We start from the raw sequence: 19,229 nt of genomic DNA, 5'->3' as shown, positions 1-19,229 counted from the left end.
CATTGTCGCCAGGTTTGGAGGAATTTGTCATCGTTATCTCAACACAAAAGAGTCAAAAATACTTTATATTAACTGGCTTTCTATTAATGCAGCACAGTGAATGAGCCGTGTCTCCCAGTGGCTTACTGACAGCTTTGACACACAACATGGCGGCGCGCCGCAGAGGATAATGGGTAATTCGAGAAACTGAAACCCATCTATTGCACATCTCATGATGTATCATGTCTTTCTCATGCTGCATGCTCACTTTCATTATCAACATTGATTAAATTAAAAAATAACATTAGCCTATAATATTTAAACATAATTATGAAACTAAATATGTTTTCTTTAATGACTACAACACGTATAGGCCTACAGTACAGAGAAATTGCATGTCTTGTCGTCAGCCACAACATAATGACGTCACATATTTTCCGAGCCAGCCCTCAGCCCTCCTCGCATGAAACAAACAGCTTCCAGCGCGCCTGGTATGCTATGTGAAGTGTCCGCGTATTTCTCACATCTATTGCTTTATTCCTTATTCTTCTGCGCTATTTCTGACGCGAAGAACAAATTAATTCAGAACATTCGCTTTGACTTAAGCTCTACAAAAAGAAAAGAAAGGAACAAAGTCACTATCCGTTAACTCTTCAGTCAAATCCACTTCAGGGTTTTTATGCCACCAAGGGACAGGTAGAAGGTGTTACGACTTCTTCAGGAAACACTGGATCAAGAAGGATGCTCCGCCATTTCGTCTTCTAAACTTTCACAAATGTCACACTTTACGGTCAGTTATTTGCTTTCAGTTTATTATTTGCATGAAGTCGGTGAGAAATTGTACATTGAAACGTTTGTGGTGAGGCCAATTCGGTTGAGTAAAGCTGGCAATACATTCACATATTCGAACTCCCCGGATTAATAACTCGTGAGCTAAACGTTGTTACTACACAAATAACACCTCTTTTTAATCGTAGTTACGTCGACAAGCAGCTACAACCCAATTTTCCTCGAAACGAGGTTTCCTTCGCAGTGGATACAATACATTGATCTCTATGCGCAGATCCGAAGGGACCGTCTGCAAAGTGCAAAACCCGAAAAGCGTTACTACAAAAACTGTCAAATCACTTCACTGTCAAGCACTATAGTGTCACCAAATTCAGTTTACACACCACTGCTGTCCTGCTGGTTATACTACAGGACTTATTTTGGTATAAAAGTCTTTTTGCATAATTTTTATGATTTTTAAAAATATATAATTTTAATTGTAGGCTATACAATATGTATAATTTTGATGATTTTTATTGTGAATAATCAATAACTTATAACTGTGATTCACTGTATTATTTGCAAATTCAATTCACACATAGGATCCAGGATACTATGCATCCTGATTAAGTTCCCTTGACCTTTGGAATTAAAATAGCCCACCCCACATCATCACCATACCTAGAGATTGGCAAGGTTTTATTTCAGTTAATAGCTGGTTTGATTTGGATTGAAAGATGATCTTATGGAAAGTAGGGCTGGGCGATATGGCTGAAAACTGTATCACGATATAAGTGTTTCATATCGGTCGATAGCGATAATTATTGATATTTTTTATGACCTATTTAAAATAAGGACCAGGAGAAAAATATATTACATTTAAACATTTTTATTTTATTTTAAACTTAACCTTCCTCTGATTATAATCCCCTCAGTTATAAAGGCAGAAATGTCAACACAACCATGGAAAACACTCAAATAATTAAAATGTAAACATAAGTCTAAAATCACAATGAACACGTAATTATCTCTTAACATTAAGGTGCAAAATTAAAGAATCAGGGCTCCAGACTAACTTTTCCACTGGTTGCACTGGTGCTACCAACTTTCTCAGTTGGTCGCACCAGCATATGATTTGGTCGCACCTTTTTTTTTCTACATGCCATGGGATTAATCAATGCATGCTGATGAATAGTGGTCTTAATCTGCATACCCTAGTTTTGCACTGATGTAAAAAGACTGACAGTGACACAAGACCTCATGTTAGCAAAATGTTTTAATCTTTTAACACATAAAACATGTATGTTCTTTAATGTTTGATTATAATTTTACTGTCTTTACATAGGGATGGGAATTGATAAGATTTGATCAATATCAATGCCACTGACGATTCTGCTTATCGATCCGATTCTTTAAAGGGGTCATATAATGTCATTTTTGTACAAGCTAATATGATTCTTTAGGGTTTAAATTAAAAGTTTGTAATATACTTTAATTAAAAATTCTCATTAGTATTGTAAGGAAACACTAATTTTACCTGGTCAAAAACAGCTCTGTTTTCATCACGCCGTTTCAGTGCATGTGTCTTTAAATGATGATGAGCTTTGCTCACCCCGCCCCTCTGTTCTGGGCGTACACCATTTGTAACACAATAACCATAATGCGTTGTTTATTATAAACATGGGATTATGAATTATATTGAGAACGTCATACATAGAAAACATGCCGTAATGTACCCTGAGTGTAAAAATAGCCGCATTCATCGTGAAGCGTGCAGCAAGCGATTTGCAAAGATTAATATAAAGATTAATATAAAGGTTAATAAAACGTTACACTCACTTCTTCTGGAGGTGCAGCAGGAACACGAATAGTTGGTACTGATCCTTTTTTCAGGAGCAGCTTTTAGCAAATAACCAGCTTTATACTGACCTCGTTTGTAAAGCACTCTGGTGTGTGAAATGATTCGCGCAAATATGAAAGCATTGACGTTGATCGTGGGGAATATTCCCTTTGAAAACAAACTCAGCCACTGCGTCTTAAGCGGTTTAGATTTAGGAACATCAAAATGATACTGTGTTCCTTATTGCACCCAAGAACAGAACACCACAATCTCTTAGACGCCATTCTGCTCATAGACAGTGCTCCAGCTATCAGCAATGAACGCGCCGGTTGGCGCAGGCTATGATTGACAGCTCGCTCACGAGGGCGAGGGCGGGTCTGTGTTGAAACGGGTTTGTCAATCACCATTGTGGGAGGGGCGTCCGACCGTGTGACGTCACACGGTCGAACGGCTTGATTTAGGAGAGGGGAAAACATATAAGAAAATTAAAAAAAAAAACACTGGATGGATTTTTAGCATTTTATGATGGTTGTGTACAGGCACTGCCAACACACATTTCAGTACAATCAACTTGTAAAAGTGCATGTACCATTATATGACCCCTTTAACGATTCTCTTATCGATTCTTGATAGCACAGTGTGGAAAAATGTAGTCATATGCTTTTAAAAAAAACAAGTGGTTTTATTTATTTTAAAGCTTAAGCTTGAGTAAGCAAAATGTAGCCTACTTTTTATGTAATAAATACTGTAGAACCTTATTGTAAAGTGTTACTGATTAGTTATACACCGATTCAGACGTCTCCTGAGTTCACTGTTGGAAAGATCAGTTGTTTTAACCATTCATTAAAATTAATCGGTTCAAAGGAGTCATTATAGTTCGCGAATTGGACGTGTCATGCGCGTTGTGTGATTATCCCAGCAGTTAGGACATGGACATCCAAGATTTGTGTCAACACAGAAAACATTTCATCACTGGATAGTTTTTTTTCGTTTATTTAAAGTGTGATTTTATGTCAGCTGAATGTGCGGAACGCTTTTCAGAGAAGATAAGGCAACTTATTTAGCACAATTCACACCCAGCGGTAATTCAGGAAAAAAAAAAAAATCTCCGAATGCTCCACATGAAACTTCCGACTTTTACCACCGTGTCGATTTATTTAGATTAATATGTGCGAGGGAGAGAGAGCAAGACAGCGCTTAGTTTGGAGACGGTGAAGTCTTGTTTACACTTTTGCCTGGCTCCGAAGAGAGAGAGAGTGCGCGCACGCGACCTGCTCTCTCTCTCTCTCTCTCTCTCTCTCTCTCTCTCTCTCTCTCTCTCTCTCTCTGCTCGTTCTTTCAGTTAAACATGCGCCCTGTCAGTCACAAGCGCAGCAGTTCATCTACATTACTCACTGATCCAATAAGACTTTGGCGGGACAAAAATTCGCTTTGGCGGGCGCTAAAACAAGTTCAATGCAGTAAAAATTCATGCGTGAATTTAACTTAGTAGGCTAACTTACATGACCGCGCACTCGCAAAAAAATTTAACTCGCACATTCTCAAAAAATGGTCGCAGTCTGGAACCCTGAGAATACGTAAGAAATTCTTAATAAAGTGTAATAAAATAGTGCAAAGTGTTAAATATAAACAGAGAAACCGATGACGGTCTTGCATAATTTTTAGACGACATTGGTCTGACTACGGTTAGACTTATAAAATCCAAAAAACTGCCATACTGGCGAGCTGACTTTTCCTGTTTTATCAACAATCACTGAGGCACTCATTTTCCACTTATCACTCCACGCCGGTTCTGTTACTGAAGAATCCAACACGAGACAACGATATGGTGCAACCATACTGTTACATGACCGGCTGTTAGCGTGTCACCCCCTATACGTTGCTACTGGTTACCAGGGAGTGAGTGCCTTTGTTCATGCAACCACACTTGCTTCGCAAACTCTGGTTTCTTCCGACGAAGAAAAAAAAAAATTATCGAACGTTTTATCGAACGCATTTTTTATTGATATTGATTACTTGTCTATCGCGATACATATCGTTATCTTTTTATCGCCCAGCCCTAACCCCATGCCAATCTCATACTGGGAACTATATTCTCAGAAGGTGAAGCACTGCTACTTGTGCAGAGTGATTTACTCCAACTCGGGATGAGGAGGAGGGAGGGTCGTTCTAACCTCCGTTTTGTTTAACAATACTTTAAACGTCAACAAGAAGTGACCTCACCCAACCTCGCTTAGAGCACTTTTAAGTCCCAAAAAGTCTGCGTGTTCCTTTAAAAATAAAAATGTACCTTGAAAATAAATGAATTAAATATTTTAAGTTATCCCATGACTTATTATCATTTGGTCCTTTTAACATTGTAAAGGGCTCACATATTAGCGATGATTTCTCCAACGATGCATCGTACTATGGTAGTTAAGCAGCGAGCTATATAGTTGTACGGGAAACGCACCCCTGAGCTGTAGAGATGCACACACTGCACAAGCACCAATCGCAATACCCTTCCTCAATCCACACTTTATCAATTTCTCACGATTTAATTAGCGATGTTTATTGTCAGAAAAGAAAAAGAGAGATCGATGTCCCCATCACTGTGTTTGTGTGGGCTATGCCACCCAATTGAATCAGCAGTGGAGAGTGTGTGCTGCCGTGAGGTGAACGTGTTTTGGAGTTTAGTGGAACAGCTCGACCTGCGACCGGCTGATCTGACGTGCCTGAACCCGTTTGTTTTGCGAATAGCTTTTTCTCATTTCAGGCAGGATCACGGTCCCCTTGAAGTCAGCACACACAAGTATGTTTACAGTTGAGTTATTTTATCCATAATTTTTTTTATCAAATAAAACATACAACCAACTTTTCTGTAGTTTTGTAAGGCATCTATAGCTTTCAAAGAAATACAACATTGAAGAGTACCATACTTAATGCACGAGTAATTACATTTAGCTGCTAGCATAGGGTACTATTGACTATGCCGGTAACTCTACTAGTGAGTTCCTCTTATGACGTCACACCCCATCTAGTGGAAGGGAGCGGGAGCGGTTAAAACCACTGTTAAAAGTGCCAACTTTTCATATTATATTCAGCATTTTGGTATAAAAAACAATGGTGGGCAGTTCTTATCTTTATGTTTAATAAACACATTGCATTATCTTAGTGAAATTTTTAACCTGCAATTTACACTTTAAGTAGCCTGGCAAGCCAGACCTACATCAAGATGTTAGGTCTGGCAACTCACCATAGACACGCTCACTCCGAGGGGCGGGATAAACGGCTGTCTTTCAAATTCCCTCTGCACGCAATAGGACAGCACTTCAACCAACCAGAGTGTTTTCCCAACAGCGGAGCTAACGTTAGTTGATAGATTCAACTTTTGCCATATCCGGCAAAACGACGAACACATCTTCCTTTTTTTAAGAATGACTTAAGTGCCGTTCTTTGCTCTTTTCTCAAAGAAAAACTGAACTCCAAGTCCTCCAGAGTCGCGGCCAAAGCCGATTCGAAAGACTGTTCTCCAGCAGCCGTCATTCTTTGTTTTTAAGTCACAGCCAGGTAACCGTCGCAACTCTGTCGTCATATGTTAAGCCTGCCCCGCATACTCTATAAGCGACGTGATTGGCCTGACCCAATTTAGGTTTTTGCAGCTTGAAAGTCAATGGAGAGTTGCTAGACTGCCCTGGCTGCAAAATACATTTTGCTGCCGCTAGGGTGCGTCTAGATTTCTAGGCTACACTTTAACTGCATGTGTCTTTAAATGATGATGAGCTTTGCTCACCCCGCCCCTCTGTTCTGTGCATACACTGTGTGCGTACACCATTTGCAGAGCCATATAGAGAGATATATTATGGCTCTGACTGTTTGTAACACAATAACCATAACGCGTTGTTCATTATAAACGTGGGATTATGAATCAGGCGCGCAACAAGTGCGCTCATAAGCGACGCGGCGCGCTCATTTTTCCAGGCACGCGTATGTTCATGGTTGCATAGCAACGACAGACGCCACGGGAGAGCAAGCGCTTGTGGAAAGGAGAAACTTGTCGATCTCCGAATGCAACGTTACATGAGGAGAGTAAAGATGAGTTCCATATAAATTCACGGATAATTTGTTGTTTTGTTAGTGAAAATCAATATTGACCTTGTATTTGAAAAAGGATCCTCATCTAAAAACAATACTAAAATTCAGAGTAAGTTCATTCGCATTTGGAGATCGACTATTTTTGAAACGGTGCGAACTGCGCTCTCCATGATGACAAGGAAGTATCAACAAAGAATTTATTGATTTCTAGCCCTTTGGTACTGAAATTGGTACCGAGAACCGTGGATTTTCACTGGTATTGGTACCGAATTCTGAGATTTTGGAACCATGACAACATTATTAACTAATGAATCTTATTGTTAAGTGTTACCTATTATATATAACAAGCAATAATTATTTGTTCAAATAAAGTATCAAAGTAATCATATGGGTTTTATTGAACAACGCTGTTAAAATACTTCATGTAAAATAAATGATATAAACTAATATAAACATAACTTAAAAAATTTAAAAAAAAAAATTTAAAAAAAATGTCCGCAGATAGTGCCAACGGCCTGGTTACACTAAGGCATGATCAAATCCTTGTTTAATATTGGAACAAAATTTAATTCAAATGTCAACTTAATCTTTAATATTTGGTCACTTCTGTATGATAGAAATGCAACAGTTGCTGTAATTTCTTGAACAAGAACATATGCACATCAAAACATGCAAACTCAGTGCAAGGGTTAAACTTTTATTTTGAAATCACGATGAACAACAATTCACATATATTTCAGAAAGATATTTATGTATTCTCCTGTGTTGCCGTAGATTTACAAATGAGTTGCGTTACGAATCATGTGAAACGGCACACACTGTGTGCAGTTGAACGATATAAGCCACACAAACTCACAGCACACAGATATTGAGCTTGAGAAACCCGAGACGCTGACATGCATATAAATTATGACAGTGCAACTATGAAACGCGCGTTCTGAAGTTTTTTAATTGGATAATCATAATTTTTTTTTAAATCAATGCAAATTGTTTGTCCTTCTTTGTCTTCAGAAAGATATGGTTATTCACATGGTTCATGCTTAGCTCACATGCCATAATTAATATCAGGACACAATCATGCCTAACTTGCATGGTCCTCTAGCTTATTAAAGCAGCAGTTAACTTCCATTTTAATCAAATAAAAAGGTACTCACCTTTCTTATTCATTTAAATTATGTTTTCTTCGAATTGATCAGTTGATCAGTTAAATTTCTATTTTCACCATTGAAATCAAGATATGCTCTCTGTATGGAACACCATTATAAGACTTTACGGAACATCGTTAACCCTTATCATCATCCGTACACAGGCGGAGGAGGTACTTTTCCCCACTTTTCTCAAAAACGATTGGTCAAAAAGACATCAATCAAAGTGTGGACCAATTAATGGTTATTCCCCCTGGGAATGATCACACAAACATGCTAGTCTTGCTCTCAGCAATGGAAGAGTGGTCGCTGACGTGCGGTGAAAGGCGAAAAGTGTACGGAACATGGTTAGTCTACGTTAAATAAAGCGCTGTGCTTCTCTGTGAAAAAAAAAAAACAGCTTATATTTTTAACTGAATCACAACCTTTGTGATTTCATGATAGCACTATGCTATATTATGATTGTAAATGGTTTTAAATAGATTGCGTAGCCTTAGAAAACGGTGTAATAATGCGGTTCATGGATTCTCATCTGTGGAATGCGCCACTTCCGGTATTTTGCTGGTTACTCGACACTGGTATATTGCAATCGAGGATTTTTTAAAATCGAGTACTCGACTTTAATCGAGGAATCGTTACAGCTCTAATCCATTGTAAAAGTGCATCTATCCGTCATAAAAGTGCCTCTATCCATCATAAAAGTGCATCTATCTATTATAAAAGTGCATCTATCCACCATAAAAGTCCTCGACACAGCTCTGCGTGGGTTAATAAAGGCCTTCTGAAATGAATCGATGTGTTTGTGTAAGAAAAATATCCATATTTAAAATTTTATCAACTAAAATAACTAACTTACGGCAGACGGCCAGGACATTTTTTAATATAACTCTGATTGTATTCGTCTGAAAGAAGAATGTCATATACACTTAGGATGGCTTGAGGGTGAGTAAATCATTGGCTAATTTTCATTTTTGGGTGAACTAACCTTTTAAGATGCATCTTTTTAAAACCGCTTATGGGCTGGAGTAAATGCTGTAAATACTTTTCTATGTGTGAATTTTATTGTTGGTTAAATTTGTGATTTTTTTTTTTTTTTTCTGTTATATGTTTTATGTACTGTATCTTTTTTTCTTTTGTGCAGCACTTTGGTCGACTCTGTTGTTAATAAATGTTCTATATCAATAAATAATAAACTAAACTACATGTAAACTGAACTCACATTAAACTGATTCATGTTTGACACATTAAACCTGACCATCACACACATTGATTGGCTAAATCAGATGAACTTTTCTCATGGGGATTGAAGCGAAAAGGTAATTTATTATTTGTCTCAGTGCAAATGTCTTTTGTGCATTTGTAAAGAAGAAATTATCATGGATATATTGTAATTTTTTTTCTGTGTTTCTATATACAGGCCAGGTGTCAGTTCGTCATTATGGAGAAAGGAGAAAAAGCTGCATCTGAAATGATGCAAAGTACTCAGAGAGCTTCATCTCCAGAACCCAGCTGTGTGTCTCTGAAGAGTGACGTATCACTGAATCATCCTCCTGACCTCAGTGATGGAGCCGTGACATCTGACCCAGTGTAAGTGTGAACATGTATAACTAGTGGGTGACTTAACTATTGCTAGTAAGTGAAACTAGGAGACGACAATTCATGTGAGAGAAAAAAATAATTGAATGCACGCTAAGAGATGAGCTTGTATTTTTGATTTTACCTCAAATATTTGGACAAAACTAAAGTGATGGAAAACTAACTTTGATCCCAGAGTCAAGACACAAGACATCAAATATATGAAAAATACAAGACTACTATCTGTAATAATTTACATTTTTCTTTTCTTTTTTTTGTTTAAATCCTTTATTTTATAATAGTTCCCTTTCGTCAGCAGGGAACTCCGACACCTCGTCGGGGGAGTTCCCCTGACGAATTGGGATCACGCTAGGGAGACCAATTGCCTTCGAGTGAATTAAAACGAGCCAATGAACATTGGCATGCAAGATTTGCATTCCGCGGCCCGCCTACCAGTGCGGGTATAAGGCGGAATCAAGCGCATACACAAACGCTTTCTGCTTCGGAGCCGACCGGTTGTGTCCTCTCTGAATGAATGAGCTTTAAGATTGTATTTATCTTACGCTCTACGAGTCTGCTGTTTCGGGAATGGACCTCTCTGTGTTGGTGAGACGGCGTTTCAGCGACCACGCGATTTCCTGTCTGCCGGCTGCGTCTACACGCTGTTAATTCAAAAGCTGTTTTTACAGCTGGTAAACGGTTGAGTGCGCACAGCGGGCTTGCAGTTTCCCCGTTGTGTCGCCACGTTGGGTCCCTGTGTGCTTCAGCACAATAAAGAGAGTAATTTCTTCCTGAAAGAGCAACACGAGTGAAGATCGCGTCCTTTTCAGGATGACGTTTCACTCGTGTGTTTCTGGATGTGATTGTTTCCTGTCCTCATTTGACGGCCACGTTCATTGTTTCACATGCCTAATCAGTGTGTGAGACTACGTTCGTGGGTGGTTCATGTTCTCTCAGGAGTGCATGACCACGTCGGCACGTTGTTCGTCTCCCCTTTTTTAAAAGGCTCGAGCCGCTCAGCGTGCCGTGTGCCGTCGAGCGCCGGTTGACAGCGCGGGTTGTCACGGCAACCCAGCGCGCGTCATTCGGCGCTCTAGATGCGCGATCGAGACTCGTGTACCTCTACGAGGTTGAGTCCCTTTGCTTATTCCCCATCTAGTTCCTTTTCAAAAAAGAGGACTACTTGGCTAATAGCATTGGTGATCTGGGGGTTACAGTGCGGAACGTCTCGCCAGGTGAAAGACCCTCACGAGCTTCCCACTCCTCTAGCGCATCGCAAACATGCTGAGACTGTGTTCGTGGGTGGTTTATGCTTTCTTATGAGAGCATGACCACGTCGGCACGTTGTTCGCCTTGCCTGAAGGCTTGAGCGCCAGCGTGCCGTGTGTCATCGAGACGATGGCCACGTTCACTGTCTTGCATGCCTGGTGACGGCCACGATCACGGTTTCACATGCCTAATCAGTGTGTTGAGACTGCGTTCGTGGGTGGTTCATGTTCTCTCATGAGTGCATGACCACGTCGGCACGTTGTTCGTCTCCCCTTTCTCGTAAAGGCTTGAGCCGCTCAGCGTGCCGTGTGCCGTCGAGGCTTTCGGGTGGGATTCTGGTCTTTCTCATGAGGGACCAAGCATTTCATTCGGGGCCCCAGGAGAGGGCAGATGTCGATCGCTACATCGGAGAGAGGGCTGTTATACTCTGAAAATGATGCTGAGTTCCTACTATAGTGGTGTGTTCTCATGCTGAAGATTCAGACTTGACAGCCACACTTTCCTGGGCTGTTCTAAAGTGCCTGGATGGGTGTGAAAAATTTTGGCAGTATGGAAGCATTTTGGCGCCAATATGGCAAGCCAAACATGCCTAAATCTGCAAAAGTTTTTCTTCTCTCACTACCCCTGCACATTCAGTGCACGTGGGTAGTTCTGACTCGGAGTAGAGCTGCGCTTTATGACTGACCGTGATTAGTCACAGCGCTGGCCTTCGGTCAGACGATGTCCACACTGTGGTCCAGAAGCGCCTTAAAACCAGCCCGCTCGGGGTTCGTTTCCCCCCCAGCAAAAGGAGGGGAAATGACCCTGAGAGGAGCGACCTAGAGAGTGTGACGAAAACTGCTCTTCGGGAGTGTGTGTCATCACCACTCCTTCCCCCGGAGGAGGGCCGGGTGGAGAATGCTTTGTTGAATTTTTCTTGTTTCTGTTCCGCCGCCGACCAGTTGGTCGGTGGTACCCAAAACCTCATTAAAAGAGCAGTTTCTTCCTCCTCTGGGTCATTCACGGTTGGGACTGCCGAACATGCAGTCTCTCCCGCTTGAGAGTAGGACGTCAGTGTGCGCCACCCTCGGGTCTCGTCACTCTCAGTCCCCTCTCCCCAGCTCTCCGATAGCAGTGGCGCCACCTCGGTCACGTCACTCCTGTCTGCCGCTGGGCGGGAAGGCACGGAGACCAGCAGCTGCCCTTGGGCCTCGCTCCTCGTCTCCTCCCCTTCCCTCGCCAGGCGACAGCCCGCAGCAGAACACTCTCGGGTCTTCTCTGCCGTCTGTCCCCCGGTGGAAGCAGGTAGGTGTTGTCCAAGTACACACCCAGACCCCGCTCTCGGCCGCTACAATGCCACCGGAGCCGTGTCCCTGCCTTCCACCTCGCTGCCCCTCCGCGGGTACGCCGGTCGTGCGGGTGGGCTCGTTGCGGCGGTGTCTCGGAGCCTGGTTAGAGCTCCCGAGTCCGTCGCGCTGGCTCATCCGCACCATCCGGCTCGGCTATGCAATTCAGTTTGCACGCCGGCCTCCCAAGTTCAGGGGCATCCACTTCACCCGTGTGCGTCTAGTGGATGCTCCGGTCTTGCGGAAAGAGATCGACGTCCTGCTGGCGAAGGACGCGATCGAGCCGGTCCCTCCAGCCGATATGAGGTCAGGGTTTTACAGCCCTTACTTCATTGTACCCAAGAAAGGCGGTGGGTTACGACCAATCCTGGATCTGCGAGTATTGAATCGGGCCCTGCACAAGCTCCCGTTCAAGATGCTCACACAGAAACGCATTTTCGAGTGCATCCGTCCCCAGGATTGGTTTGCAGCGATCGACCTGAAGGACGCGTACTTTCATGTCTCGATTCTTCCTCGACACAGACCATTTCTTCGGTTTGCTTTCGAGGGTCGAGCATATCAGTACAAGGTCCTACCCTTCGGGCTGGCCCTGTCGCCCCGTGTCTTCACGAAAGTCGCGGAGGCGGCCATTGTTCCCATGAGAGAACAAGGCGTTCGCATTCTCAACTATCTCGACGACTGGCTCATTCTGGCTCACTCGCGAGATGTGTTGTGCGATCACAGGGACATGGTGCTCCGTCACCTCAGTCAGTTGGGGCTTCAGGTCAACTGGGAGAAGAGCAAACTCTGCCCCGTGCAGAGGATCTCTTATCTCGGTATGGAACTGGACTCAGTCGCTCAGACTGCGCGCCTCACAGAGGAGCGCGTCCAGTCAGTGCTCACCTGTCTCAAGTCCTTTCGAGGCAGGACAGCGGTCCCACTGAAACAGTTTCAGAGGCTCCTGGGGCATATGGCAGCCGCAGCCGCAGTAACGCCGCTCGGCTTGTTGCATATGAGACCGCTCCAGCACTGGCTTCACGACCGAGTCCCGAGGTGGGCGTGGCAGAGCGGCACGTTCCGGGTCAAAGTCACCCCGCACTGTCGCCAAACCTTCTCCCCTTGGTCGGATCCTGCGTTTCTACGGGCCGGAGTGCCCCTAGTCCAGGTTTCCAGGCATGCTGTGGTGTTCACAGATGCTTCTGCCAAGGGTTGGGGGGCCACGTACAAAGGGCATGCAGTCTCGGGTCTGTGGACGGGGCCCCAGCTGCATTGGCACATCAATTGCCTAGAGTTGCAAGCAGTACACTTGGCCTTGTGTCGCCTCAAGGGGTTTCTCAGACACAAGCACGTACTGGTCCGTACGGACAGCACTGCGACCGTTGCGTACATCAACCGACAAGGTGGTCTGCGCTCCCGTCGTATGTCGCGACTCGCCTCCCACCTCCTCCTATGGAGTCAGAAGCATCTGAGGTCGCTTCGGGCCATTCATGTCCCAGGGGAGTTCAATTATGTGGCCGACGAGCTTTCACGTCAGCCTCCCCTTCCGGGAGAGTGGCGACTCCATCCCCAGGCGGTCCAGCTGATTTGGCGAATCTTCGGAGCCGCACAGGTAGACCTGTTTGCCTCTCCGGACACGACCCATTGCCAGTGGTATTACTCCCTGACCGAGGGAACTCTCGGCACGGATGCCCTGGCACACAGCTGGCCCTGGGATTTACGCAAATATGCGTTCCCCCCAGTGAGCCTTCTTGCACAGACACTGTGCAAGGTCAGGGAGGACGAGGAGCAGGTCCTTTTGGTAGCCCCGTATTGGCCAACCCGGACTTGGTTCCCAGAACTCATGCTCCTCGCGACAGCCCCTCCTTGGCCGATTCCTCTGAGGAACGACCTTCTTTCTCAGAGACGGGGCACTCTATGGCACCCGCGTCCAGACCTCTGGAAACTCCATGTCTGGTCCCTGGACGGGACGCGGAGGTTCTAGATGGCCTGCCACAGGCAGTGGTAGATACCATCTCTTCAGCTAGAGCCCCCTCTACGAGGCGCCTCTATGCTCTGAAGTGGAACCTGTTCGTCGGCTGGTTTTCTTCCCACGGGGAGAACCCACGAACTTGCCCGATCAGAGTCGTGCTCTCCTTCCTACAACAAGGGTTGGAGCGAAGGCTGTCTCCCTCCACCCTTAAAGTGTATGTTGCCGCAATAGCCGCACATCACGATGTAGTTGAAGGTAAGTCCGTGGGGAAGCACGACCTGGTCATCAGATTCCTCAAGGGTGCTAGGAGGCTAAATCCACCTCGCAACTTGCACCCTGTACCCTCTTGGGACTTAACTCTGGTGCTTAAGGCACTTCAAAGTCCTCCTTTTGAGCCTTTGCTGTCAGTCGAGCTTAATATCCTGTCCATTAAGACAGCGCTCCTGTTAGCATTGGCTTCCTTCAAGAGGGTAGGGGATCTGCAGGCATTTTCGGTCGACGAATCGTGCCTAGAGTTCGGGCCTGGCCTTTCTCAGGTCATATTGAGACCCAGGCTCGGATATGTGCCCAAGGTTCCTACCACTCCCTTCGCGGACCAGGTAGTGAACCTGCAAGCGCTGCCCCAGGAGGAGGCAGACCCAGCCCTAGCTTTTCTCTGTCCCGTCCGGGCCCTCCGGGTTTATATAGACAGAACACAAAGCTTTAGGACCTCAGATCAGCTCTTTGTTTGTTACGGAGGCCAGCAGAAGGGGAAGGCTGTCTCCAAGCAGAGGTTAGCCCACTGGCTAGTGGATGCTATCACCAGGGCTTATGAGTCCCAGGGTGAGCCCTGCCCACCTAGGTTGCGGGCTCACTCCACTAGGAGTGTTGCCGCTTCCTGGGCTCTGGCACAAGGCGCCTCGCTAACAGACATTTGTAGAGCTGCGAGCTGGGCGACACCGAACACGTTCGCTAGGTTTTATAGCCTACGTGTGGAACCGGTTTCCTCCCGAGTACTCGCTACGGCCAGTAACTAGAGGGAATAGGTGTGTCGGCTTGCGACGCCATTCCGTGAGCGGATACGTGCGTCTTTGTGCTCCGTTGGTTACCCAACAAACGGCTAACCTCGTGAGTTCCTCCATCACCCCTCCGGTGCCAGGCGTTGCGGACCGCCCGGCACCAGGTCTGCTACCTTCAGTAAGGAGTTGCTAGTAGACTGGGTGTTCTTTCCAGTGGTCCCTGCGGCGACCCATTATTGCCACGTGCATTGCAGCCGTGTCTTCCCCTTGACAGACACATTCTGTCACCCCTGTTGAGTACGCTCCTCACTCCTCTGGACTGGGACTACCTTCAAGGGTTTCCATATGTTTCACTACCCTACGTGGTTAGTACATGTGTGTATTTGAGGGCCTTCCTCTAGGCTGCCTCAGCTTCCGCAGCGTTCCCCCCCTATTATATCCTTGGGGTCGGGCACGCTTTCCCAGTGTTATCCAATATCCACTGATTGGGTCTTGCGGAACAGCAGTGTGATTCCCTAGCTAGCTCCCGCAAAATTTTCTGGAAACTGCTGCAGGGTAGCTTAGCTGGGCGCTGGAAGGGGCCAGCACTATGGCGTTTTGGTAGGGATCCCAATTCGTCAGGGGAACTCCCCCGACGAGGCGTCGGAGTTCCCTGCTGACGAAAGGGAACGTCTCGGTTACGTATGGTAACCCTCGTTCCCTGAGTCCAGGGAACGGAGACACCTCGTCCCGTCGCCATGCTGCTGTACCTTCGCGGAGGACTGGACACCGTTCGGCTCCTCAGCGAAAAGCGTTTGTGTATGCGCTTGATTCCGCCTTATACCCGCACTGGTAGGCGGGCCGCGGAATGCAAATCTTGCATGCCAATGTTCATTGGCTCGTTTTAATTCACTCGAAGGCAATTGGTCTCCCTAGCGTGATCCCAATTCGTCAGGGGAACTCCCCCGACGAGGCGTCTCCGTTCCCTGGACTCAGGGAACGAGGGTTACCATACGTAACCGAGATGTTTTTCCATCTGTTTTTTTCTTCTCCGCAGTGGGAATAGAGTAGCCTGGGTGCCAGCCCGAACCCCGCCCACAATATTTTTTGGTCGGGAAGTTCGGTCTGGACTCGCTCCGTTGAGGAGCTATTATGCCCGAACAAAAATTGTTCGGACCAATCAAATTGTCAGGGCGGGCTTTATACGATGATGGACAGATGAGCAACGGTAACGTAATCACCTACGTCACCAAAGAGTGCTTGATTTGAATTAGTTTACAACAAAGACGAGTGCAGCTGGAGAATTGAGATTTCACGAGTTCACATTTACAAATAAGTCAGATAGAATAAATGCTTATAGCCTATAAGATTTCACGAGTTCACACAAATAAGTCAGATAGACTAAATGCGTATATGACGTGCTGTCCGAGGGCTGTGGGCTCGGTAGCCATCCCCCGTGTTCCTGGTTGTGAGAGAACAAGACAAGAGTGAGGATTCGGGGTGGTGGAGGGATGCTGAAAAACTGTCAAGGAGTGTTAGGTAAGTTGACAGAGTGAATATGCTTCCTCATGCTGATATAGGGTAACGTTAGACATGGTATTGTTTGATGACAAGTTGATTGGATTGATTATTTGTACGTGCTTCTCCCGAACTTTGTTTATGAAACATCATGTGTAGATTCCGCCATCGCGTCTGTTATAGAAGATATCCACAGCGCATTCATTTTAAAAGAGGAACAGAGAGCCGCGACATTTTGTTGGTTGAAAATATGAATGAAGAACATGCGTCATTTACTCCGTTGCTCTGACTGGTTGTAGGTCTATCCAATTGAGTTCAGAGTTTTTTTTTTTTCCTGGTTCGGTTGAGACACGCCCCATAATCAAATCTCTATGGAGCAGTCTCAGACTCACATTCTGACTAGAATATGAGTATGACGAAGTCAGGCTAGGAATAGAGATTATCAGACCAGAGACCAGGATTCTCCTCAACCAGTGGATGATGAACTACAGAGAGTAAAAGACCGACTCAAAATCAGCTTGAAAAACAAGTATGAGAGATTATTTGAGGGACTGAATCTCCAAGAGAATGAAACTCTCCTGGACAAGATCTATACACAGCTCTACATCATAGAGGGAGAGAGTGAAGGAGTGAATGAAGAACATGAGGTTTTACAGATGGAGAAAACAGCCAGAACACAACACTCACAAGACACTCCAATCTACTGCAATGACATCTTTAAAGCCTCACCTGAACCAGGACGCGAGAAGAAAGAGCAAATCAAGACTGTTCTTACTAAAGGTATTGCTGGAATCGGAAAAACTGTCTCTGTGCAGAAGTTCATTCTGGACTGGGCTGAGGGAAAAGCCAATCAGGATGTAGATTTCATGTTTGTTCTTCCATTTCGAGAGCTGAACTTGATCAGAGATCATCAGTACAGTCTTCACAGACTTCTGCTGGACTTTCATCCTGAACTTCAAGATCTGGACTCAAAGATTTATGAACAGTGTAAAGTTGTGTTCATCTTTGATGGTCTGGATGAAAGCAGAATCCCACTGATGTTTTCAGACGCTCAGGAAGTTTCTGATGTGACTGAGACTTCATCAGTGGGTATGTTGATGTCAGAGCTCATGAAAGGAGATCTGCTTCCCTCGGCTCTCATCTGGATCACTTCCAGACCAGCAGCAGCCAATCAGATCCCATCCAAATACATCCACCGTTTGACAGAGATTCAGGGATTCAATGAGCCTCAGAAGGATGAATATTTCAGGAAGAGAATCAGTAACGAGCATCAAGCCAGCAAAATCATCTCACACATCAGAAGAGCAAGAAGCCTCCACATCATGTGCCACATACCCGTCTTCTGCTGGATCTCATCCACTGTGCTTCAGAAGCTCCTGGAAGAAGATCTGAGTGCAGAAATCCCTCAAACTCTGACTGAGATGTACAGCCACTTTCTGCTGATTCAGATCAACATAAGGAATCAGAAGTATGAAGAGAGAAATCCAGAGAAACTCCTGCAGTCCAACAGAGAAGTGATTGTGAAACTTGCTGAAGTGGCTTTCCATCAGCTGATGAAGGGCAATGTGATGTTCTATGAGGAGGACCTGAGAGAGAGCGGCATAGACGTCACTGACGCCTCAGTGTATTCTGGGATTTGCACTGAGATCTTTAAGGAGGAATCTGTGATTCATCAGAGGAAAGTCTACAGCTTCATTCATCTGAGCGTCCAGGAGTTTCTCGCTGCTTTCTACGTGTTTTACTACCATATAAATGCAACTATGGAGAAGCTGAAGAATTTTGCTTCAGTACAAAATTTGCTTATAGGTGCAGTCAATAAAGCCTTCAAGAGTGAGAATGGACAGCTGGATCTGTTCTTGAGGTTCCTGCTGGGTGTCTCACTGGAGTCCAATCAGAGACTCTTACAAGATCTACTGACACACACAGAGAACAGCTCAGAGAGCATCAGAGAAACCACTCAGTATATTAAAGAAAAGATCAAAGATGGACACGGACTCTCCGCTGAAAGGTCCATCAATCTGTTCCTCTGTCTGCTGGAAGTGAAAGATCAGACTCTGTCCAGAGAGATTCAGGAGTTTGTGAAATCAGACAAACACTCAGAGAAGAAACTCTCTGCTGCTCACTGCTCAACAATCGCCTACATGCTTCAGGTGTCAGATGAGGTGCTGGATGAGCTGAACCCCTTGAAATACAACACATCAGATGAGGGAAGAAGAAGACTGATACCAGCTGTGATCAACTGCAGAAAAGCCCTGTAAGTGTTAATGTTAAGAATCATGTTTAAATAGGAACTATTACAAGCTAATTTGAGCATGTTTCAGGAATATTTCACTCTTTACCATAACCATGTTTGATCTTTGGTGGAAAAAAACAGCATTTCTTGTATGGGATCAATATCCCGCCTTAAGTATTGCAGCCACGGATCAAAAAATAATAAGCGTGAATCAAAAATTTAAAAACACATGTAAAAATATATTGCACAAACTGAAAAAAATAATGCCAAATGATCAGAATAGCAAACAACGTGGTCACGGATCAAAATATAATAAGCGTGAATCAAAAAATAACAAGCATGAATAAAAAGTTTAAATGCATTAAAAGTTATTTTGCACAAAACTTATACTTTTTAAGAAAGCATGACCATAAGTTTGTTTTCCTTGGTTTTGTTACTCTGTACTTTGTGCTCTCTTGCATTTTCTGCTCATATTTTACTCTTTTGTACGCTTGTGCTGTTTTTCTCTTTGCTCTTCTTTCTATGTTCTGCGCTTGTTTTCCCAAATGTTGCAGTTCGAGTTTCATGTAAATTAGGGC

At 44.5% G+C, this 19,229-nt stretch overlaps 1 protein-coding gene across 1 annotated transcript; it reads left to right on the top strand.

Annotated features, from left to right (window-relative positions):
* Nucleotides 1-405: 405 nt before the first annotated feature.
* On the top strand, nt 406-18,676 carry LOC307151157 (NLR family CARD domain-containing protein 3-like; the record flags this gene model as incomplete). Its single annotated transcript, XM_079859027.1, has 3 exons — nt 406-769; nt 9,224-9,391; nt 16,844-18,676. The coding sequence occupies exons 1-3, from the start codon at nt 755-757 to the stop codon at nt 18,674-18,676; spliced, it is 2,016 nt and encodes a 671-aa protein (XP_079715153.1). The 5' UTR covers nt 406-754.
* Between the last annotated feature and the right edge of the window lie 553 nt (nt 18,677-19,229).

The sequence above is a fragment of the Squalius cephalus genome, assembly GCF_949319135.1.
Source record: "Squalius cephalus genome assembly, chromosome: 23".
Taxonomy (NCBI): Eukaryota; Metazoa; Chordata; class Actinopteri; order Cypriniformes; family Leuciscidae; genus Squalius; species Squalius cephalus.
The sequence above is the reverse complement of the archived record's forward strand: the minus strand, read 5'-3'. Positions and strand labels throughout refer to the sequence as shown.